This window comes from Scardinius erythrophthalmus, assembly GCF_964197995.2.
Source record: "Scardinius erythrophthalmus genome assembly, chromosome: 25".
Taxonomy (NCBI): Eukaryota; Metazoa; Chordata; class Actinopteri; order Cypriniformes; family Leuciscidae; genus Scardinius; species Scardinius erythrophthalmus.
In genome coordinates, this window is record NC_138245.1 from 19,345,027 (window position 1) to 19,370,186 (window position 25,160).

A 25,160-nucleotide genomic window follows, 5' to 3' on the forward strand; every position below is an offset into this window, starting at 1 on the left:
AACACTCTTTCTCTCTCTCTTTTGGAAAAACTGCCAGGGTTTTACAATGCAAGCAGTGTGGAGCTCTACTGTGTCAACAGAGCTGATGTTTTGTGTACTCTCTTTGCCATGACAGGAAAAAGAGTTAATTAAAGTGAAGCACAACATTCCTTTATGAAGCTAGAAAAACAGAAATGGCTTTGTATCATGTTAAAGTGAGGGTATGTGCTTATTTATGGTTATCTCACTGTAGAGGTGGGCATCTTCAGCATCTTAATAGCCTGTTTGTTTTATCACATGCATTTTTTAATTTTTATTTAACTTTGCTTTTCCATGCTGCTCAGACCTGTGACACATTTTAGTGTGACGGCCCTCCAGTTGACAAGCACTGTTACAGATTATGATGCTCTAACACACGTTTGCGGTCACTTATAGGACTTATTTTCCACTTTTTTTAGGTGCCGGTATCCATGGCAATGATGACCCCACAGATGATAACTCCTCAGCAGATGCAGCAGATCCTCTCTCCGCCTCAGCTCCAAGCTTTACTCCAACAGCAACAAGCCCTTATGCTGCAACAGGTAACACACACCGACACAGTCACCACACACATAACTTAAAACAATATTTGTAAATGTCTGGGCTGTTCAGACATGACATGCACAAACCACACAAAAGGTACATTTTTCAATGCCAGTTGGTGCCAGTTTTATTGGCTAATCAAAATATTACTATACACTATTTGCTATATCATGTCCTCTAAAACTTTGCTGCAGGGACATGTTTTGCACCACAATCCATCATTTTCCAACAAAAACATGACATCATAGCTTTCATGGAGTTTTCATGAAGTTTCATAAGACATTATTTGGTTTATTATTTGGTCAGTTATTATTTTAGGCTAACCAAATGAATTCAATATTTATTTATTTATTTTTTATTTATTTTTTTTATCTATGAGCCTGTTTCCACAGATAGTGCTATTTAGCAATATTGCGAAACAAAAAAATTACTACTATTAGAAAGTTACAATTGTGAGATAAGAAACTGCAGAAATACAGTCACAGTTGTGAGAAAGTTTAATGTTGTAATTCTAAGAAATCATGCTCACCAAGGCTGCATTTGATCAGTAGAAACAGTAATATTGTGGTAAATTATTAAAATAAGTGTTTTCTGTTCCATTCAGTAATCATTCTAATATGCTGATTTGGTGATTTGATCAGTGTTTACTTTTTACTGTTTATTTTTGAGGAAACTGGTGCATTTTTTATGATTCTTCGATCTATGAAAGTTAAAAAGAACAGAATTTATTTTAAATATATATTTTTTGTAACAATTTTAGTCTTTACTGTCACTTGATTAATTCAATGCATCTTTACTGAATACAGAATGGTCATTTATAAATTCACATTTATGACAAGTTAAAATTATGAAGAAAAATAGTCATAGTCAACTGGCTTCTACACAAAAACTTAACGTTAAGTGAAAGATATAAAGTTGGCGCCAAGAGGTACTTACTAAAACAAGCATTCTAAACCTTCTCCAATATATAGAGAACTCAGACATAAACACAAACGCTTTGTTCCATACTTCCATAAGAAAACTTCTTCCCTCCCGTCCGGCCCTCTTAACTGCTCAAGCCATACGTTTAATAGGAGAATCGGGCCAGCTTGACTGAACATCCGTCAGCTGTTGCCAGTGCTTTTATAGAGTGCCGTCGGATGGCACAGTAAATGCACATTCACGTGCGATCCCCGTTAATAGGCCCTGAGTGTAGATGTCAGAGTGTGTAATGTAATCGCGTTTTGTGTAACTTTGATTGCGTCCTCACAGGCATGCCCGGAATGATATCTTCCCCGGCTTTGATGCTACTTGGCTCTGGCGTTTATAAGCAGCATTTACTAGTGTACTAGTGACGACGACGCCTCCTTTGGCTGGTGTCGCTACACGTCGACTCGCCGGCGGTCAGGGAGCGCTTATGTTAGAGTGAGGACAATGTTTCTCACCCAGCTGCTGAGCCAGACTTCTCCATATCTCCTCCCACCTCTCTCTCTCTCTTTCTTTCTTTGTTTATTAGTTGCATGGCCTCTGCTATCTCGCTGCGATATCGCCTGGAGGCCAGAGGTGTGGCCCCTGAGCAGACATGAAGAAACAAACAACCCGTTTCTCTCACGTCTCTCAAATATTTATCACCGTCCCAAAACTCGCAACCCTCGACCTTTTCACACACACTTCTCAGGCAGAAATCAGGTCAGGCACCTCTCCGAAACCTCTTTGATTAAGAACGTATGATTATTTTTCATAACTACAAGAGGAAAAAAAAGACTTTTCTGTTACATAAATGAACTTGACAGAGCAGAATTGATTTACAGTAGTAGTAAGGAGGAGGAGGTTGCTTTAGGCGAGTATAAATTGCACCGAGCAGATCTGACAAATTTATCAAAAGTCGCTCGCTCGCAGAAATCAAAATTCAGCTGTTTGAGAAAGAAACTTAGCACTTTTGTCCCCCCTCCCCCCGCTTTATTTCTCTCTCTTTTTTATTCTATATTTAACGAGGATATTGAAATTGAAATAGTTACCGTTCATGGGCCGTTTTACATCTCCAGTAAAAGCCAGTGGGTTTAATGGTTCGCAGTGGTGATGAACCACGTGAGAAGTGGCTTTTAATGCTCACTCTCTCGCACACGGCAAATGGAGCAATCAGAAAGCCTGCCAACACACACATACAGCAATCCGTCCCTGATCTCATCCCAGTGTGTGTGGGAGAACGAGTGGGCTTTGGATTTTTCTGCTTGTGAATACCCTTACAAATATGATTTTACATACAAAGATAGAGCGAGCGCAGGAAAGAGAGAGCAAGTACATGTTTATGTATGCGTGTGCACTTGTGCATGTGTGAGTTAACCTTTACATCCCTCCAACCCTTAATTACAGCCCAGCTGATATATTTTTTCCTTTTTTTATCCCCTCTCTGTGCTGTTAAGTAAAACCAAGGTCACAATAATGGGAATCTAAGGTGAATGCCTTTCAAGGCATGCAGTTAACGTGAAAAGGGCCCACTGAATCAAATCATTAAAAAACCCTTAATTATTCTTTAATTATTCCTGCAACTATTCAGCTTCATATTGGCATGAATTAAAGGGGTAATGAGTGGGCGAGAGGCAGCGGGGCCAGTCGGGTGGCAGCGAGGCGTGGAGGAAAGTTTAAACCGAGAGACGGGCGACATATTGCGATCCAAATGCCTCTAGTGTGGTAAATGGAGTTTCCCTTCACACCTTACGGCTCGCTGACTTTCTCTGTTGGAAATGGCCGTGGCTCGGCATCCACAGACGCGAGGTAGCTCACCTTCAATATCCCGTAGAGCGGCATGGCGACAGGTAGTAAAAAAGGACGCAATGGTGTGAGATGGATTTTGTAGAGGGCAAACAGTGTTTTAGTGTTGCTCGGTAGAACCACTCGCCTGGTAAAAACAGTGGGATATGAGCGAGTTCAAGGCTCGTTTAAGACCAAAGAGTTTTGTGCACTCGGGTTGGTCCAAGATGAGGACAGACACCCAATCAAATGAGAGTTTTCTGTCATTCTGTCAGCAGCATAGCCTGGAATGGTTGAACATCAGGCTTGTTGGTAGTTTGACCTGGGACAGGGCTGTCGCCAGAACATATATATAATGGGGAGGTATTTCGTTTTCAACCCATTTGCATTATGCACACTTGGTAAACATGAGTCACAAAAGCTCTTCAATTCCACCAAACACACAATAATAATATAAACAATACATAACAAATAGCAATAAAAATATGTACAATGTATGAAGTATACTAAAGACACCATTAAAATAGTTGAAGGCAACGGCTCTCTGGGTGATAGTCATTTATAAATATAATTGTGTTTTTTAAGTTCTTTTTGGGGGATGACTAATACAACTATTCCAGTTAGTCTTATTTCAATTAATTTGAGGTAAAAAAAAAAAAAAAAAAGCTACATGCATAATTATTATTAAAGAAGTCGTTTAGAGAAATTGTTCTTGAGCATGACACACAAAGTATTAAAAGTACACAGAGTACTGTGTCACGTCTTTCTTTTTAAGGTGCGTTTTGGGATGTAGCCCACTATTAAGTGCCTCATTCCTTAAGTAAGCCTGCATTACATCTGTAAACATTATATGTGATAAGGAGTTAATGAGGGTATCATTATTCTACTTTTCTCCAGCAGCTGTAGCCGCCGTCCCCCAGGCGCTCCTCCACTGCCGCTGCGTGTCCAAGGGCCTCCGTGCTCTGCTCTTTCGGTCAACATGTACTTCCATGTCAGATAGGTCATCCATGCAAAACTGAGATTTTAATCTTAATAGGCTTTCCTGAGTAAATTAATAATCTGAAAGTAAAACAAACATTGGTGGGTCTGCGGTGGCCACTGCGGTTAGCCAGAGCTACGGTTGGAGATGTGTAATGACAGTGTTAGTGGGTGCAAGCCAGTCTCACTTAGGACTCTGTAAAAGAGTAGCTAGTTGAAAGTAGCAGCTAGTTCAAACAGGCGAAAGTAAACATGGTAGCGTAACAGGAAGCCTTTCTCATGTTTAATATTTTTTTCTACTTCGAATGCAGGAAATGAGAGAGTATTATTTTGAGTGTATATTAAATCTTTGGCAGTGTAAACCTCACACATATACAGTTTCTTCATTTTTTTTGTTTTTTTTGAAAATTATTTCCAGGTTTTCAAGTGAGCATCAAAGGCATGTTACTTAGCATTTTCATGACTTTTCTGATTGTCTGAATAAGCATTAACTACAATAACGTTCATTCAGATAGTTAGAAATGTTTTCCACAATATTATATATCTTCAATCGACCCTCTGTTAACAAGTTTCGATCACTAAGTGATCTTTTGCCTTAGCAACTAATAAAAACACTTTCCCACATCCTGAAGTTTTTTAAAGAATTAGTAATTGATCACTGTAAATGATTAATCCTATCTCGGCTGTTCTGCCCTCACACACCTGTTTCTTGTTTTTGTCTAATAACCTTCATTGTTCTGGAGAATGAAACATACCCCTAACCCTACTATGCACACTTAAAATCATTGACTTCCACATGCCTCTGTCTGTTCCCAAAGCTTTTAATCAGAGCAAGGTGTGCCGTGGTGAGGTGTTTCACAGTGATAAAGCACATACAGGTCTATGTTTACCTGTGTAGAGGAGATAGACTCATTCAGCTGAGCACTGAATAAGTAACCAGTGTGTAAACACCTTTCATGTGCTTTATTAACTACATAAAACCCTCACGCAAGCAAACAGAACCATAAAAACTACTAAAAGGTGCTTTTTCCATTTGACAATGGCAGGATTTTGTGTTCAATAAACTTTCCTGCACATAAATAATGGATAGCACCAGGAATAGGGAAGCATCAGTGTAGGAATCAGGCAGGTGTCTGTATTTCAGCTCTCTCAGATGCTTAAGGCATAAGTTGGCTTTTTGTGCTGATCTCTGGCTGGTTTCTACCACCTGTGTTTTAATCATAACTGTAATTCAGGATGTAACAAAAACTGCTCTGAGATTAGAAGCGAAGGGCAAATTTTACCAGCGCTTTCCCAGACAGGTGTTGTGTGTTTTAGTTCAGTCAATCATAAATAAGGAAGCCTGTCTCAACACTGTCAGGTTTGCCACGCCAAGAGAAGGATGGACAGATGATTTACAGGACACATTCATACACCGCCTGCCAGGTGTTTAAGCTGCCTTTTAGAGGAATGCTGAAAAAAGATGAATATGCCTTATTATGGAGGCACTTTAGCCCTTAAGCAAGAAGCTGATCTTGTTTTATCCTGTTTTCATTTTTTTGATGCCTTTAGACATACAGTATGCACCCAGGTACCTCATCCTAGAAACCCAGTGTTATGTGACTCATTTGATAGCACCACATTTTCCAGTGTAAGCAGATGGACAGGACCGTTTTGGTGCAGCCTAATGTGCCATGGTGTCTCTTTACATGAGAAGTACTGATGTTTAAATGTCCCTTATCGGGTTTGTGTGTGGTAATAAAGAAAATGGAGAGAAAAAGTACAATATATACCCTCATAATCGGATTTGCATTACAGATGAATCTGTTTGTTTTAAAGTGTCCTTGCAACATCAAACACATTTTTTTCTCTCACTAAAAAATTGTAAAAATGTTCTTGTTTTAGTAAAATATTTAAACATCCATAAAACAACAACAAAAAATATAATAAAATAAATTGACTGATAAGCTTTGCAAAATACCATAAAATATTATGAATTGTTTTCAGAAAATATATCTTTAAGAATATTTTAAGCATAAATTTAATAATTTAGTGTGATTTATGCTTAAGCCAATATGGGGTAAATAAAATAAGATTTTAATATCGGATGCAGTTTGTTTTTGTTTCATTTATTTTATTTGTTAATCATTCATTCATTTATTATTATTATTATTATTATTATTTGTATTAGTTTTTCTATTATTTTATTTATTTTGTTTCAGCATAGTGTTAAATTTCTGTTCAATTAAAATCTTTCTCTCTCTTTCTTTTTGTCTAGCTGCAGGAGTACTACAAGAAGCAACAGGAGCAGTTGCACCTCCAGCTCCTTACCCAGCAACAGCAAGCAGGGAAGCAGGCCAAAGAGGTGAGACACCCTTGCCTCTTCCCTCTGCAGTGCACTTCACCGTGTACTTCACCTTCATAGCACCCTAGATGAGCATCCTCAAGAAGGCTGACACATCATTTGTCACACAGCAGAGGCCAGTTCCTCTTGAAAGCCAGAAATGAACTCTTTGAAAATAACTGTATTCTAATATGTGAGATGATTGCATGACTGATTGTGCGCTGCACTGAGCGGCACAGACCTTATAAAGGCTCTGTAATCACTGAGTATTACATGAAATCCTCAGTAGGAAAACAGACTGATGTTTTTTTCCCTCCTCTGTCAAGCACTCAATTGCATTTTGTGTATTAAGTGATTCAAAAATGCGGATTAAGACATTTGGGGAATATGGATTTTCATTTCTCTGTCATTGACCAAAGTCATGCTCCAAACCTTACCATGGGCTTCCCCGCTAATACTCGTTAAGTATTAATTTACAAGTCGCCGCTTGCTAAGCCTAGTGGAAAATCCCTATTACAACCCACTATGGTGGAGTCGACGAGTTTCTTTAATTGTCAATTAAGGCACTGGAGTAGGAGAAGGACCTGATGTGGGTAATGAAGGTGAGGGGGAATAATGTTGGATCACTGAGGATAAGACTGCAGCACAACAAAGGCGAGGGCATAATTACCCGTCTGCGCACTGCAGGAGAGGAGATCTGCGCTAATCTGGCGGTCAAATGAAATCCAAACTTTTGCGGCCTGTGTGTTAGAAGCGTGAGCTATATCTGATACAACTTAATCAAGGAGTTTCTGCGAGGGCTTAATGAACAAACGGCTTAGCGGAGAGATTAGCACATAGCTGCTTGAACAGTTGCTAGAAACATGCAGGTTACCATAGCTTGTGTAGCTTAGTCTAGTTAGTCTTCCAGCCTCTACAAACTGGTGTGTAAAAATTGGTTTAACTGGTTTTACAGCCTACCTATCTGAAAACAGTTGATATTAGCACATATCTGCTAGCACAGTTGCTAACAAGATGCAAGTTGTGGTACCATGTGTTGATGAAAGGTGATTGAGGGTTCGAGGTGAGTCCTGCTAAACATGTTCAAACCAAACTTGTTAAATTGGTCTAGCTTGTCTCCTAACCTCACTAAACTGATATTAAGAAGGTTTAACTTGTCAGTCAGATGGTTTTACAGACTAACTATCTGAAATGAGCCCAGAACCATCAAAACAGCAGAGATGAGCACATAGCTGCGAGCACATAGCTGCTAGCACAGTTGCTAACAAGTGGTATCCTGTTTAAATGAAAGGAGATCAGTGAATTTGTGGAATTGAGGTGAGCCCTGCTAAGCAAAATGCTCAAACCAGTCTTAGCTGGCTTAGTCTTTAAAATCGCCTAGATTGTCTCCAAGCCTGACTAAGGTGATTTTTGGCTGGTTTAACTAGCCTCCCAGCTGACATTTCAGCTGAAAAGCGCCCAAAAACCATCATAACAGCAAACACAACACCCTAACCAGCTTGACCATGTTAGGACACTGGCTTATATGTGAGAATAATCTACAGTCTCAGTTGTATTCATGGTTGCAGCTAACAACTCCACCACAAATAGCAAATAGGACAAATCCCATCTAAGCTACATAGGGTTGAGGGTGGTTTACAGTCATCTGTATGTGTGACTGAGAGGATCAAAAAAATGAACGAGCTCTTGACTTCATAGCAGGTGAGAGACTGAGGTGGGGGAGGATGCTAAGGCCGTGGACGACAGGGATTAAGACCCGTTAGATATGCCCTAGACAGTATAGTGACTGACAGAGCAAATGCGTGGCAAATGCACAAGGTGCCCGAAACACACACACTCTTCAAATGAGACCAGTATCCTGACATTTTCCACAGATAGCCAAGGAACGTGTCAGAGACAGAAGGGAAAAAAAGAAAAGAAAAAAGATTGAAAAGTGAGAGGGAGGGGAAAGGTATAAAAAATCATGACTAACCTTATTCAAGGCCTCAGGAGTTTTTCAGACATTTTCCCTTATTAAATATTAGAGCAAGGGAGATGGTGTGCTCTCTGAGTAGGGAAATTAAATCGGGAGGGCAGTGGTCAGCTCCTCTTCCCCGTGGATCAGCTCACGTTTGTTCAGGGCCTCTTTTGTTGGCCTGAAATTTGGCACACTATGCAACTACTCAAATGTAGACAAGAATACTTGGCCAACATGCTGCGGTCCAGTTGTACATACTGAACGTGTGCTTTTGCGTTACTGTCTCGGTAAGAAACCTAAGTACTCCTTACTGCTAACCCACAACACAATTTTATTAGGTTGGAAATCTACTGTACCACCACTTGTTTTCTCAAATTAAAATTAAATTAATATTAAAATAGGTTTAATTATTTATTATTTTATTTGTACTTACTTTTATTTTACTTTTTTATATTATTACTATTATTATTATTATTATTATTATTATCACTATTATTATTAATTTAAGGTTGGATGTTGGAATTTAAAATTATTTTTATTTATATTTAAATGGTTAATTTTTAAGTATTTTATTTAGTGCTGTCAATTGATTAAAAAAAGTGATTTAATTTCACCTAACATTGTTTTTAATATATTTTTATATTGTAATACTTTCACATTGAATCTCCAAAATAATTTAGAAACAACATAAAGATGTATTTAAAATTTTTGTTTAATGACATCTTTACTAAGCACTATGAATAAAGCCCAGTGTCACTGATACCAGTACTGAAAATACCTTTAATATATCACAGCTTAACACTAAGATTTTTTTTCTTTCCTACAGGCACAGTCAGGCTGGTTCAAAATCTTAATTCTCAAATTCTCAATTCCCTGCTAAAATGCACAAAAAAAGCTATTGTTTTCATTGTTTTTGACCTATGCAACCTTGTAAACAGTGCTTTAGGGTTTTCAGTTAGGTCTAACAGGTAGGAAATATACAAACATTGAATAATCAAACACTGTCAAACAGCAAGCAGGGAAAAAGGCCAAAGAGGTGAGACACCCCTGCCTCAAAACTCTTTACGTTTATTTAGCACTTTTTAACTAATTTAAAAGAGAATTTAATACGGCACTGGCGAGCTGTCATTGTGCGCACGTTTCAGGTGTTTATTCACAAAGAGCTGCTCACCATATAGATTTGAGTTCTTTTTTTTGTGTCTTATGTATATATATATAATATATATATATATATATATATATATATATATATATATATATATATATATATATATATATATATATATATATATATATATATATATATATATATATATATATATATATATATATATATATATATATATATATATATATATATATATATATATATATATATATATATATATATATATAATATGAAGAGTTCAGATGCAAAAGCCTCTAAGTGCCATCTGAAATTTTCTTCTAGAATGATCATTTTTATCAAGCTCGTTCAGTAATTAATCTTAAGTAATTTCAGTAATTAAGTAATTTCGTTCACTAAATCTTAAGTAATTTCGTTCAGTAATTTCACTTAAATGACAATTAATAGGTTATTTTCATTGCCATTTAAGTGAAATTACTGAACTTAAATATACAAGCTTGATAAAAATGATCATTCTAGAAGAAAATTTTAGATGGCACTTAGAGGCTTTTGCATCTGAACTCTTCATACATATATATATATATACATATATATATATATATATATATATATATATATATATATATATATATATATATATATATATATATATATATATATATATATATATATATATACACACACAGTATATGTATGTATATATGTATATATATATATATATATATATATATATATATATATACACGCAGTATATGTATGTATATATGTATGTGTGTATATATATATATATATATATATATATATATATATATATATATATATATATATATATACAGTATATGTATATATGTATAATATATATATATATATATATACATATATACTGTATATATACTGTGTGTTATATATATATAAGACGCAAAAAAAAAGAACTCAAATCTATATGGTGAGCAGCTCTTTGTGAATAAACACCTGAAACGTGCGCACAATGACAGCTTGCCAGTGCCGTATTAAATTCTCTTTTAAATAATTTCAAAAGTGTTAAATAAACGTAAAGAGTTGTGAGGCAGGGATCTCTCAATTACATATATATTTTAACTGATAAATACATGCTGTCTGGATTATTACAGCAAGGAAAATCGGATATAAGCATATTGGATTAGGCCATGTTTAAGGATTCGTGTGTGTGTGTGTTTTGTCTGCTGTGTAGTGGTGTTCCCCTGGGGATGAGTGCACTGACAGCACTGGACTAAGAGTAAAGCAGTCAGGCGTGAGGAGACGAAAGAAGAACACAAGAACGTGTGGTGTTGTTTCTCATCCCTCTAGCCCTCTTTTAAAGCTTTTCGTCCTCTGAAATCCATGTTCTGCCATGCTGTTGGTTCAACTGGCACTGGAAACTGACCCCTGAAACCATTAAACAAACTGTATCTCTAGCCATAATACCACCACATCAATTTTGTCATCAAAATATTATATTTTCCTTTCATTCGTCATTAGTAGCATCATATTTCAACAATCAAGGCCTGTTCATAAAATCCGTGATTGAAATCAGAAGCTCATGCTCATGGCTTTGTTTTTGTAAAGCTGCTGAAGATGGAGAGATGACACTTTATGCTCTCCTTCAGTAAAAGATGCTTTAATTGCAGCCCATATCCCTGCCAGTCAGCACAAGCAGGTTGAGAGGTGAGATAGACAGATAGAAAAGCAGGAGAGATGGTTGCCACACACATTTTTGCATCATCAATCCAGACTTTTGCTCTTTTTCTGTTTTTTTTTTTTTTATTGTTTCGCCCGCTCTCTCTCTATCTCTCTCTCAGTTTGACGGTTGAGCTGTGGAGTCACCCTGGAGTCAGCCTAATGAAGTAGCGCTGTCAGTCGGGCCTGGCGTGCCCAAACTCTGTTTGATGTGCTCATAAATCAAGCTGACAGGCCTGTTACTTCGCTAGCTTTAGCCACTCAACTGCATCTAATGTAAACAGCGTGCAGACACAATGTGTTAAAGAACTTGAACTGTGTCCCATGAGACCGAAACAGGGAGAGAAATAGAAAGGAGAGGAGACGGGGATGAAGAGGATGAGGAGGAAGAGAGAGGGATAGACATGCTGAATATTGGCATTAGCTCACTTCTTCGGTTGTGTGTTTGTTAACTGAATGTTCTTTGTTCACACTTTCATCACATCTTTCAGTCTCAAAGTCAGGGGGGAGAACAAGTGCGTCTCTCCACGGAGAGTTGGGGCCAGATTAAGAAAGAAGTTAAGAAATTTCTTTAGATAAAGTCTGCGAAGTTCGTAAGTGCAATTCTTGAAAAATACCTAAGATGTTCTCAAATATTTTCTTTGTGTGTGTGTGTGTATGGGTGCGCTTATATGTGCTGAACGTTGGCGAAAATTAGGTGTAATTATAAAATGAAAAATGAGGTCCCTATTTGAAGCAATTTTGTAATGTTGTTGCTCAATTTCGAAATTCATCAGAAGGCAAAAAGTCATGTCGCACACAATCATGACAGATCATTGCTTATAAAGTATAGAATTATACTCAAGTTAGCTTAGCTTAGCACCATGTTAATGTCAATCAATTGTGAGTTGATTGCTGATGAGTTGATTATATGCTGCCTATTCCAAATCATTTTGCATATGTAGGGTGTACTGTAGGGAACAAAGCAGCTCAGTAGGTTTTGGAAAGGGCTTGTGTTTTCTCTCTTCTCTGTTGGTGTTGACCCATGTGGCCCTTTCCCATGAGGCTTTGTGCCTCGGGTGGTGACCTCAAGCACTTCTCTGACAGTGAGATTAAGAAACTACCTTTAATTATTTTCCTTTTTTTATTTTCCTTCCCTCCTTCAACATATTTTTCTCTCTCCCCTCCACTTTTTTTGTGCCGTTATCTTAAAGGAGATAAGGCCCATCTCTCATTGGGGGAACATCAAAAAGCGTGTTGCTGGAAACACTGATTTGACTCAGGCCGGTTCAGGAAGGAGGATATTTATCACCACGACACCAACTGACCTTATCGGATATATAGAAAATCAGGTACACTTCTGTTCAAAAGTTTAGGGTTTGTAAGATTTTTCTTTTTGATGTTTTAATGTAATGTTTTTGAAATAAGTCTCATTGAAGCTGCATTTATTTAATCAAAAATACAGTAAAAACTGTAATATTGTGAAGTAATATTATTATTTAAAATAACTATTTTCTATTTTAATATTTTTTTGAATATTATTTATTCCTGTGATGGCAAAGCTGAATTTTCAGCACTCATTACTTAAGTCTTCAGTATCACACGATCCTTAAGAAATCATTGTAATGTTGATTTGTTGCAAAATAAATATTTAATCAAAGTTGGAAACTGGTTTTGTGGAAACTTTTGACTTTTTTCAGTATTTGTTGATGAATATTTGTTACAGGAAAGCTGTAAAGAAAATCTTTATTTGAAATATAAATAGTTTGTAACATTATAAATGTCTTTATCACTTTTGTAATAAAAGTATATTAAATAAAAGTATTAATAATCGTAAAAATCGTACTTACCCCAAACTTTTGAACGGTAGTGTAGTCCTGGCACAAACTCTCAATGTCATCAGTTGAGTCAATGATGTCATGTTACAGTAGGTCACTTTAAACATAAAATACATGCATCACTTTTAAATTGGTCTTCTTCACCTTGGCCCTTTTTTCTGTTCTTTCTCACCTCTGGCTAAAGATCTGACGGTTTTTAATATTTTTTTATAAGTTTAGGGCTTGTCTTGGAGTACACTGTGCTTATGTCATAGCTGATAAAACAGGTTTTTCATCTCTTTGTTAAACGTCACCAGAAGTCAGCTGGAACAAAAATAAATCTCTTGAAAGCTGAACGATGACTATCCACTCACATTGAGACCTGTTTATTAAACAGCGCAAGAGAGTTTTGGAGTCATGCTTCTCACGTTTCACAAAACACATTTCATGCATAGTGAAAAAAATACCAAGCCTTATTGTAAAATGATAAACATCTGATGTCATATAATCTGGAACTGTTCTTAACATTGCGCACAGATGTTGTTAGTCACTGTTTATTGCCGTGTTAATTGCGAGCCAACCACATGCTAACAGATTGCTACTCGCAGGAATGAACGAGCGTGTTTGCGAGCGTGTCTTTGGTTGTCGGTGCAAGACCACATGGAACTGTCACACACAGATTAATGCGTTATCTCTTAATGCATGAGGCTTCACAATGCACTTCGACACTTTGAACCAAGCCTGTTGTCTGCTTGTTGTCTACCGCCACAGGATGTGCTTTGGTGATTGGCGGGGAAAATATCTCTATTCCAGGATATGTCCTATCTAAACATGTCCTGGACGAGGTTGAAGGCTTATAAAAACCAATGAATGTCTCCTCTTTCCCGCCCTCTCCATCCTGCAGCTCTCCAAGTCTCTTCCTCCCACTTTTCCCATCTCTTTGTTTTGTTGTTTGTTTAACATGCCCCTCTCTCTCTCTCTCTCTCTCTCTCTCTCTCTCTCTCTCTCTCTCTCTCTCTCTCTCTCTCTCTCTCTCTCTCTCTCTCTCTCTCTCTCTCTCTCTCTCTCTCTCTCTCTCTCTCTCTCTCTCTCTCTCTCTCTCTCTCTCTCTCTCTCATTCTCAGCAGCAGCAGTTGGGGAATAAACAGCTGGCTTTCCAACAGCAGTTGATCCAGATGCAACAACTACAGCAGCAACACATTCTAAATCTACAAAGACAGGGCCTGGTGAACCTACAACCAGGCCAAGGAGCAGTACCCATTCAGAGCCTGCAGCAAGGTACACATACCAATGCAATTACACAAATTATCTGTTAAACAAGGCTCAGGATTCACTGTTTTTCCAGCAAATGAGTAGGTTGTCCTATTTCTAAGATTTTCTGATACAGTACCTCTATGACAAACTGCATCTGTTGAGTTTCAACAGACACTTTGCCATTCTTTGAGGCCACAAGTACTGCCAGATTCTAAAAAGTAGTATTTTGTCTTGTTTTCCAGTTCAAATATCTAAAAATACTTGCAATGAATTTATGAGAATCAACACTGCATAAAATGTTCAGACTTGTTTTTGTAGTTTGTATCTTGAATATAAGTGTTTTTTATTGCACTGCCAGATTTTCTTGTTTATACTTAAAAGGAAAAATGTACTAGTGTAGTAAGACAAAATGCTCATATTCAAGATGAAAATGAAAACAAGTCTTAATATTTTACACATTGTGGGCATTTATTTTATGCCAAGGACTTTTTAGATATTCTGAAAAACAAGTCAAAGATTTTTAAAAAATATGTTTGTCCTTGTTGAAAGAAAGAATGAACCAGTCAAAGAAACATGCCAAGCAGTATAAAGGCAGATATAGTGTGTGTAGAAATGTATGTGTGTAGTATGTGCACAATGTACTTCATCAATGGTCAAATCAACACATTATAAATAAACATATTTCATGTATATCACTAAAAATAGTTAAGTGTAATTAGTTCAGTGTACTATTTTATACAGTATTTTTTTGCTATGTTTTTTGCTTATAAGAAGAGTGTGTTGTGCTGCTAAGCTTAGCGACATGTTAACGTCAGACTATTGGAATCAATTACACCTGCTATTTGTGTGACAAGGGAAGAATGTTCTTTATCGAATTTAGTATGTGCTATGAAAGGGAATTTGGGTGCAATCATTTTTTGTCAGCTAGTTTTGTTGCAAATACTGACTCACTTGAACTAATGCATATCTTTGAAGGTAAAAAACTCTTAGCTGGTCAATATTGACCGCAAAAATATGACTCCATCTAGCCCCAGGGTGAGGTGCTACAACCGCAGGCCTTTCAGCCCGGTGGTCTGTCTCTTTCACAGCTCGCCTCTTGTCCTCAGCAGCCAGAAAAACACCACAGAACGTCTGATTCGCTCCTTTAGTGATGCCTATTAAAGGAAAGTGGAGCTCTGGAGGAAATGCAGTGTGCTAAATAAATGCAGCATCTGTGTTCATGCCCGTAGCCCAGGACCAGATGGCATTCTCAGGCTGAGGCCAGACCTGCGTCCGCCGCCCACTTATTCTTCCTTAGTCAGCCTCCACCATACACACACACACATATGCATGCTCTCAAATTGCCCTGCTACTACATGCGCAAACTTAAATGCTAATAAAGCTGGCTGTAAAATGAATCCCTCATTCTTCTTCCTCCAAAATTTGGCAATGAGCTATCATCTCAATCTATTAGAGCGGGATGAAGCCCCCCGGAGACTAACTACAGCCATGTCCGTAGAGCCACATGTGAAGCTTGTTAACTTAATCAGCTCATAAAGAGATAAAAGCAAAGCTTGATTGTTGGTTTTGTGGAAGGCAGTCATTTGGATAATAGGTAAAATATGCCACAAAATTCACTGGGCTTTGTGCACAGGCTTGGAGGGGGCTTATGTGTGTGTGCGCGTATGTGAGTTTTACACACGCTCCAGACACGCTTACCCTACAGAAGGAAATGGAGGTTTTGGATCAGTTTTAAATGTATTTTTCCATTTTTCCTCATTTTGTCAAAGAGTCCAACCAGAAATGGATCTTGACTGAAAACTGGCCACCATCCGCTGAAATTAGACACATCAACTTTTACAGGTTCCACAGTGGCCATAACTTTACAAGAGCCTCAACAGGACAGAACAAACAGGGAGCCGACTCCAGTTTCCATGCCGAAATCCCTGCCACTCTTGCCGATAGGGCCTCCAAAATGATCGCAGTCTTTTATTAGAGTGCTTGACTCTCATTCTTGCCCATTGCTCTTGACATCTCTGATTATTTCAGTCTTAAGAAAACAGAGACTCGTCATCCGGAATCCTGAGTGGGCCTACCACACACACACACACACACACACATGTGCGCACGGCTGCTTTTAGGAAAAAAAGGAGAGGGAGAGAGCAAAGCAAGGAGTAAAGCAGAGGAAGGTTTGCAGATTGATGAAAATAATTTTTAGCGACAGCTGTAAACTTTTGGCTTTGGCATCTTTCTGGCGTAGACCCCAGCGCCTGCCTCCCACTCCCGTTGCTTATGTCATTGTTTCAAGGGGTCTGAAGAACAATAAACTCTGGGCTCTTGGAATCCCTTCAACAAATCCTGCGACAGAACAGAATCATGGAATTTCCCCACAATCCCTCTCTGAAAAGAAGCCCTCCATTATGACTGGCCAGCCAACCATGCGCATTCTTCTGGCTAGTCATGCTTGGCCGTAGCTGCTGCTGAAAAGGATTTGTTCTCTGATCCATGGGTGGCGCCAACCGTTGTTGTTGTTGTTTTCATGTTTGTTTGGCGTGTCCAGTCATTCCCTCAGAAAGGCTAGAGTTTCAAACCCAAGTGACTCACTGCATTAGACAGACTACTAGCTGGGATGACTTTTGTTTCTTTGTAATATTCACTTAACAGTTACAGTAAGTCATTTTAATTCCTGTCCAAAGGGTGCAACCAGATATGTTGGACTCAGCTTAATGCTTTGTGATCACCATGCCAAACTTTTCTTCAGTTCTTTTTCAGGAGTTATGATGCATGAAGCTAGACGAGGGAGCACACATGACTAACAAAACTAAAGGGGCAGTTTTAATGTTGCCTTGTGACTGGCTATCTATTTATGAATGTTAGTCACATGTAGATGGTAAACAAAGTGTGATGTAGTCCGAGCTGTGGTGAAACAGGAGCACACTGTACACGTTCACACCTAAAAAAAAGTTTGGGGTCAGTAAGATTTCAAAGAAAAAAATACTTTTATTGAGCAATGATGCATTAAATTGAACAAAAATGATTCAAGATGTTTGCATTATTAAAAACATTTCAAATAGATTTTTTTTTTTAAGTTTCTGTTTCTTAAGCACCAAATCAGCACATTAGAATGATTTCTGAAAGATCACGTGACCCTGAAGACTGGAGTAATGGCTGCTGAACATTCAGCTTTGCCATCACAGGGATGAGGTTGACTTCAATGTTTTCTGTAAAGTGTGTGTGAGAGAAAGAGAGAGTGTGTGGCCAACCACAGGGGAAACGCCTCACCTGCCCCTGTGTGTGCGACTGTGTGTTTGGAAGCAAATGCAATACAAAAACACTTCACTGTAGGTAAACCGCTCCATCTCCACCCTGCGTCCTCCCATCCACTTCCTATGTTCGGGCTGTTCTTTCACAAAAGTAGAAACTTGCAGAAAACACCTCCCTCCACCGGCCTGGTTTGGTTTTTTTGCAGGGTTAAAGTACATCCGTGGCCCTGTGGTGCTCTGTCAGGTTGTCTGTGTCTAGTGAACAACAGCCTGTAGCTGCAAGTGTGGCCGTACATAATTTCCCTGGCCTCGGGCCTGCTGGGAAGAGAGGGGGTGGGGTGAAGAGAGCCAGGCCAGGCGAGGAGTTTTGTTTTGGCGGGGTCCGGGACAAGAATGCTGGCGGACCAGACATAATATTTAGATTGCTATTAAGTCTTTGCCATGTGAGATAGCGTAGCAGGCTGTGGCTTTTCGGGAACAGTGTGCGCCAGACGAGCTTACCCCCCCTCTCCCCCTTTTTTACACCCTCAAATCTCCCTCCCAACCTAGACCCCCTCCGCCTTTCCAAGAGACGAAAACAATCCCGAATTCAGCAAGTTTGAGGGGAAAATAAAACAAAAAAAATGCCAAGAGAGCATCTCGCCAAGATTAATTCACCCAGTGAGTTCCAGTGCCGGTCGGGACAGTGATAATTACAAATGGAGGTAGCCAGGGGGATTTGCGGAGATGTTGAAAGATAACAAAAACACGCTGAAATTAGCCATTTGGTTCCTCAGATTTGGACAGTTCCCTCCTTCCGCTCTCCCGTGAACTTAACAAGTCCCATTGGCGTTCCCCCCTCCCGTAGTGAAGTGTGGCGCGGTGTGCGCCTGGTGTTTTATGGCTTGCCACACTAATGTCAGCGCACTGCCAGACTTTTAAGATCTCTGGGGTGGGATGCGCTGCCAGCTGGCCGCCGTTCAAGATGAGGTGAGGTGGAGAGGGGGTGGCTTTAGATGTGTGATAAGAAGACGCAGGTTTTGAATGCCTTCAGAAGGAGCTCTCATCATTCAACACTAGGCTTATAACCTTCAGCACAACAAAGATGAGGAAAACTAATAAACATACTGAACGAATGTCTCCTACAATTGGTTTCATCATATGGCACCTGTTGTTGATTCAGGGATTGACAACTCACCTATTTGTGTTTGTGTTTCAATGGAGTTTGTGGATTATAGCACTTATAGTTTACTAAAGGTGATATTTTGTTTCTGACTAAGGACATTATGGTTTATTGTAATGAATATTGATTTATAGTTTGTAGTAATCTCTTGATTGCTTTCTGTCCATCTCAGCCATGTGTCCCACTGACCTGCAGCAGTTGTGGAAGGACGTGGCCAGTGTTCAGAGCACAGAGGAGGCCATGAAACACGAGGGTCTCGATCTGACCACCAACAGCTCCAACACTACCTCATACTCGGCCTCCAAGGTCTCACCTCAGATCCCCCATCATCCTTTGCCAAATGGACAGAACTCTGTGCACACTCCAAAGAGAGACAGGTCAGTGGAAAATTCACAAGCAAACTTTGTTTATCCACGGGATATTTTTTTATAGTTAGTCAAAGACATTAATGACCAGTATCCACAGTTTAAAATAAAAATGAAGTATGGAAACAAACAAGTGCTATAATTATACTCATGTGTTTTCATCATGAGCATTCAGAGTGCCAACTGCTACATGACATATGTATTTCATAAATAGGTATTTTTGTCACACAAGTCATATTTCAAGGTCTCTGCTGTCAGGTGCCGTTTGATGAGCTGATGTAAAATGCCTGGGTTCATTTGATATTAGGTGCTCTTGTGAGTTCCTCAGAACATAGCATGCCTTCAGCATGACTGACGCCCCTGTGCCAGTTTAGCATGAGTGTGTGTGTGTGGAGTGGGTGAAAGTATACTGTGAAAATTTAGCTGAGAGGTGAGCAGCTGTGTGTGAGAGAGAAAAGTGGTCCTACTGTGGGGTACTTATACGTTCTATCAATTTTTAAGAGCAAGACTCTTTGAGTGGATCTCGTCCTTCACCAAGGAGTCCAGTGACGAGCATCTCATGCCTTATTCCAAAGGCGCTCACCTGCAGAGCACTCAGTGAGTAAAACACACACATGTATCATGTATGTATATGCTCACATGGTTACTTAGACATCTAAATGAGGACCCACCTTAGACTGCTGTTGTTCTTATGCAATGTATCAAACCTACACCGGGCCAGCCAAGCCTATACATGCACACATACAGTACATGCAAGATGTAAATAAGTGAATCAGAAACATTGTATAATTTATATTCACTTGAATGGTTCTGCCGTGTGATGTTTGCAGCGGTTCTGTGGAACTTTTTATGTAATATGCCCATTTTTACACCGGTGGGACCTCCAAAATACAGCTAAATAAACCCACACACACCAGCAGCACTATCACACACCCCACCCTGTCATGCTACACGGACATGGCTAAACAGAAAGAAAAGCACGCCCTCCATCATGTTTTCTTCTAACACTGTTCTCCCTGACTTGGCCTAACACATTTGCACACAAACACACACACACTCGCAATTGTAAAGGGAAGAAAAACTGTGCGGTGAGGCTAATGCATGGCACATGTGGACAGTGTGGTTGCCAGTAGTTTGTAATGTCTAGCGCTCGAGCAGCTTCTGAATTGCGTGGGCCGTCCACTGCCAGCACATCTGATGAAGAGGTGGAGGGAGCATGTGTGTGCCGCATCAGGAGGGCCTCATCTGCAAGCAAGCTGCTTTATATTAAGCAGTGCTCTGATGTGGAATTGGGAAGAGTTCCCCAGACCTTCAACCGCCACAAGCCGCACTCCCCCCCCATTTAGCCCCCTGCCCATGCTTAGCAACAGTCAGACACATGACGAAGGATTCTGTGGTCCCTGCCCTCGCAAAAAAAAAAAAAAAAAAGCTACATGCTAGCCCATGGCTGTTGGCCAGGCCCGAAATGAAAAATTGCTGGATGAGACTGCTGGCGAGAGTTCGAGGCTGATTCGTTATGGATCTCTACAGAAGCTGGGCCAGAGAGACCCGATCCAGACTTCTCGGCCACAGAGCACACAGTGGCTGTATCTCAAATGAAACAAAACCATAACGTTTATCCCCAGGCCCCACCAGCAGGCCCTGTCAGCACATCAGCAGCCACCTTATCCGAACTCCCATCGTTACCGAGAAACATCTGAAGATCATCCACGTTCATTTGTAATTAGATAGCGGCGTGTTGTTCCTGGCCGCATCTCAGACATTTGAACCTGCGTCGTAGTGCAAGATGCTAATACAATGATATACACTTACTATTGGAAACCTGTCAGTTATGATTATGGAAAGCTGACATGTTTTTTTTGTGTGTTTTTTTTTTACATTTACCAGGTCCTCTCAAACTGCATTTGTTCAAAGCTTCCTGAAGGACTGGCTCAAAGCTATCGGCTTTCCCAGACAGGGAACATTTAAGACTGTTTCCATTGCTTCATTGCTTTGTATTAGTCGCATGTGTGTGAGACTACCATGCCGACTGTCTGAAAACATTTCAATAAGATATCGACCCCAATGAGTTGTTTTGATTAAGCAAGCAGGTGTTTTGATGTTTCTGATGAATGGAGTGTGTAATTTCTGTTTTCCTGAACACTCCTTCCACTTAGGTAAAAGTTTAGTGTGACATAATCATTTATAGTTCGACTAACCAGATCTTTTTTTGTCTTTCTCAGCTCGACCCATGAGGAACACACGGCCTCCCACCCGCTCTTCGGACACGGCGAGTGCAAGTGGCCCGGCTGCGAAGCGCTCTGCGAGGACATGGGCCAGTTCATCAAGTGAGTGACAGCTGTCCGTCAAATCCACTCCAGAAGCACATAGTGTGCTACATTCACGTCAAACCTTGTAACACGCGTAAAACCCCCTGCCAAGCTGCAGAGCATTCATCATTGCCCACTGCGTCCCGCAAAACAAGTCTCTGGCTGTTAGCATTTACATCTGTCAATGTGCATTCATCCTTTTTTCGATGAGCTTGCAGATCGCTTGTAAACTAAAGGCCTTCTCTTGCGCTGAAGTGTGGGGATGAGAGGAAAGGCAATGATAAAGCCGAGCAGCTGACAGCCATGTTCAGGTGTGATGTTTGAACAGACAAGAGACGAATGAATTCCACAGGGAGGTGGGGGGTGCAAGGTTATTGCTGAAGAGAGCGTGAGACATTCGCCAGCGCTGTGGGACTGTACTCGTGTATGAAAAAAAAGGGCTGACGCTTGATAGACAGGTATTTCACAGTCAGAGGACACAATCAGAGTAAACTAGAGTGCCCTCTGTAGAGTTACAAGCAAATGCGTAGTATGTCACAGACTATAAATGTTTGTACGCACCTTTTGGTTTTCCTTAAAGATTATAAATAGAGAGAGAGAGAGTTTTTTTTTTTTTAAGAAATTAAAACAATAGTGACAGTAAAGACATTTATAATGTTACGAAAGATTTCTATTTCAAATAAATGCTGCTCTTTTGAACTTTGTATTTATCAAAAGATTAAAAAAAAATTATATATATACAACAGATTCCAGAAAAAAAAAAATTGACACCAAATCAGCATATTAGAATGATTTCTGAAGGATCATATGATATTCACTGAAAACTGGAGTAATGGCTGTTAAAAATCCAGTGTTGGCATCACAGAAATACATTACATGTTAAAATATATTAAAATAGATAAGCTATTTAAATTTTTTATAATATTTCACAATAGTACATTTTTTCCTGGTTTTTGATCAAATCAACAAATCTTTGGTGAGCATACTGTAAGACAACTGTTAAAAACGCACAGACCCCAAATTTTTCAAACATTATCGTACAATATGCATCTATATATAGATATGTACAGAATATACATATATATAGTTTAATATCTGCATTAAAGTAACTATTTAGTAATACACTCAATACAGGTACACAGTAATTTTTAGCCTAATAAAAGTTATCTCTGATGTGACCATACATCTTGTTTTTTTTTTTTTTTTTGTTTTTTTTTTTTACTACTATACAAATAGTACTACTTCTAATTTCTTTAGAGGTAACAAAGTTGATAAATTATTTAGTTGGCCTTTTGGGCCTGATAATTTCTGAATTCAGTTGTGCAACAGTGTGCAAGAACTCCAGAAATGAACTGTATGGCTTTCACAACACTTTTTCCCAAAGGTTCAGCTTAATACTTTTGCACAGGAAACTAGTTTACACGTGCCCTGCTAGTAACCATAGAGACAGATGTCCGGTTCTCTTCTTGTTGACCTGTCCTGCGTTCAAGAGGAAGCGTGTGTGTGTGTGTGTGTGTGTCTGACTGATCAGGTAGCTGCCCGCAACTCTTCAATGCTGTCAGAGGCCGATTAACTCCCCACTCCCATAATTCTGCCTCTCCATTCCTGAGCGCTCCACTGCTGGGTCAAGCAAATTGTTTTCACGCTTCGTTAGTGGTTTACTTAATTAGCTCATTTACAATTAGAAGCCTTTGTTTCTTGGATACAAGCAAAGACATCAAAAAGAGGCTCCCTCCCCTCATCTATCTCCCTTTTCCCAATCTTCTTTCTTCTCGCCATCTCTTTTTCTTTGCGCGTGTTTGCCAGTTTGGGGTCTTTAGGGATGCTGGGGGGGGTGCGAGAGGAGATAAAGAGAGGAAGAGATCAGACAGGGAAGGCGATGTAAACAGTCCCATTGTCTCTGTGTGTTAAAATAATGAGACTTCACAGTGGAAAGTCCTGACATGTCCGCCTGTCACAGGGGTGCGAGCCAGCCATTGCCGTGGCCCCAGCGGGCTCGAGGCTCGCAACGCAACTGCTGTTGATTTTCTCTTCCTCTCCCTCGAACACCACCTTTGATATCCAGCAGGTCAGCTCCATTTCTTACAGTAGTCTGTTCTTGTCCATTAATGAGTGGCGGTCACATCCTCGTGTGTTTATTTACTGGGATGAAATGCTTAGCCCTCGCGTCATCTTTTGACTCCAGGGCTGTGCTTTCTCGAGGGGACCGCTGTATTGACAAGCCGGAAAGATGTGTATGTAAATTTCCTCCGGTCGTCCCTGGCGACGGGGGTGAAGAGCGTGCTTGGTGCACTCGGGCGGGAGAGGGAAGCGCGTATGATAGTCGCTGACACACACATCAAAGAGCCGGAGAGTCTGGGAAAGTTTTAAGAGTAAAGCTGTTGTTTGGTTGCACGGTGTCTCATTTCACATAGCCTCGGGGCAAGCGGAGAGAGGGGGGGACGTGAGATAAGAAGGAGGGGGTGACAGATATTGCCGTCAGTGCCGTGCACCCTGGCCTAGTCAGAACACTTTAGTCATCGCTAAAGACAGGAAAAGAGGAGTCTCTCTCTCTTCTTGTGTTCTTTTTGTCTATTCTATAGCCCCATCTGGCTGCCTGCCACTTATAGTAGGAAATGAGGCCCACATGGAGTCGGTGCCCTCTGTACGAACGCCTGCCATTCACAAAGCTCTACACATCCCTCGCACCGTACATGTTCATTTTGGGTAATTTAATATCGCTTTCAGCTTCCAATAAGGGGACATTCACACAGAATGTGTTCTTTTTGCACTATTATTTTAATTGTTGGTCTATCTAAACATGCGCTGGATGAATGTGTTTGACAGCCACGTTTTTCAACATGAACAAAGCGTTTTTAAATCTTAACTGTTTTAAATGTTCCATTAGGCAGTCGATTGAACTGAACACGTTGCATTTAGAAACACAAGATGGATTATTATGTTATATTATATTATTAATTATATTATGCATATAATGGATTGCATGAACTTTGGATAAAAGTGTCTCCCAAATGCATAAATGTGTATTATATAATATTAAAATATACAATTGTCATCATGACCATAACTAAGTGCCTCTTCTAAGGTCTTGGTGACATATAATTAGCAGTTGCTACTATAAACACGCTAGTGATGCTTGCCCCGCCCACTGATTCTTCTGATTGGTCCACTCTCTTAAAAACTGACCTTGAAGAGGAACTTTTTAAGTTGACTGTGTCATATAACACCGATTTTATCATCCCTACATTGGTTACCTATAAAGTCCCGTATTAATTACAAGGTATTGCTACTGACTTATAAAGCCCTAAACGGCTTAGCTCCAGTCTATTTAACCGATCTTCTATCGCCCTATAATCCATCGCGCTCTTTAAGGTCACTAAATTCGAGGCTTTTGGTCATACCTAGGATATCCAGATCCACCAAAGGAGGGAGAGCATTTTCACATTTAGCACCAAAACTCTGGAATAGTCTTCCGGATACTGTTCGTTGCTCAGACTCGCTCTCCCAGTTTAAAACTAGATTAAAGACGCATCTCTTCAGCCAGGCATTCATATAATACTTTTAATCCTACAGTTAAATCCGACCTCTAGTTCATAAACGCCAGAGGAGAACTGGCCCCCGACTGAGCCCGGGTTCTCCCAAGGTTTTTTTTTTTCTCCATT

General features: G+C 39.6%; 1 protein-coding gene across 1 annotated transcript in view; it reads left to right on the top strand.

Moving 5' to 3' along the window:
* foxp4 (forkhead box P4) overlaps positions 1-25,160 on the top strand; it is a 125,086-nt gene that overhangs the window by 76,496 nt on the left and 23,430 nt on the right. Inside the window, 6 exon segments of the mRNA XM_081358511.1 lie at positions 438-560; positions 6,527-6,613; positions 14,291-14,444; positions 18,997-19,201; positions 19,691-19,786; positions 21,412-21,516. Of these exon segments, the coding sequence (XP_081214637.1) occupies positions 438-560; positions 6,527-6,613; positions 14,291-14,444; positions 18,997-19,201; positions 19,691-19,786; positions 21,412-21,516 (770 nt within the window).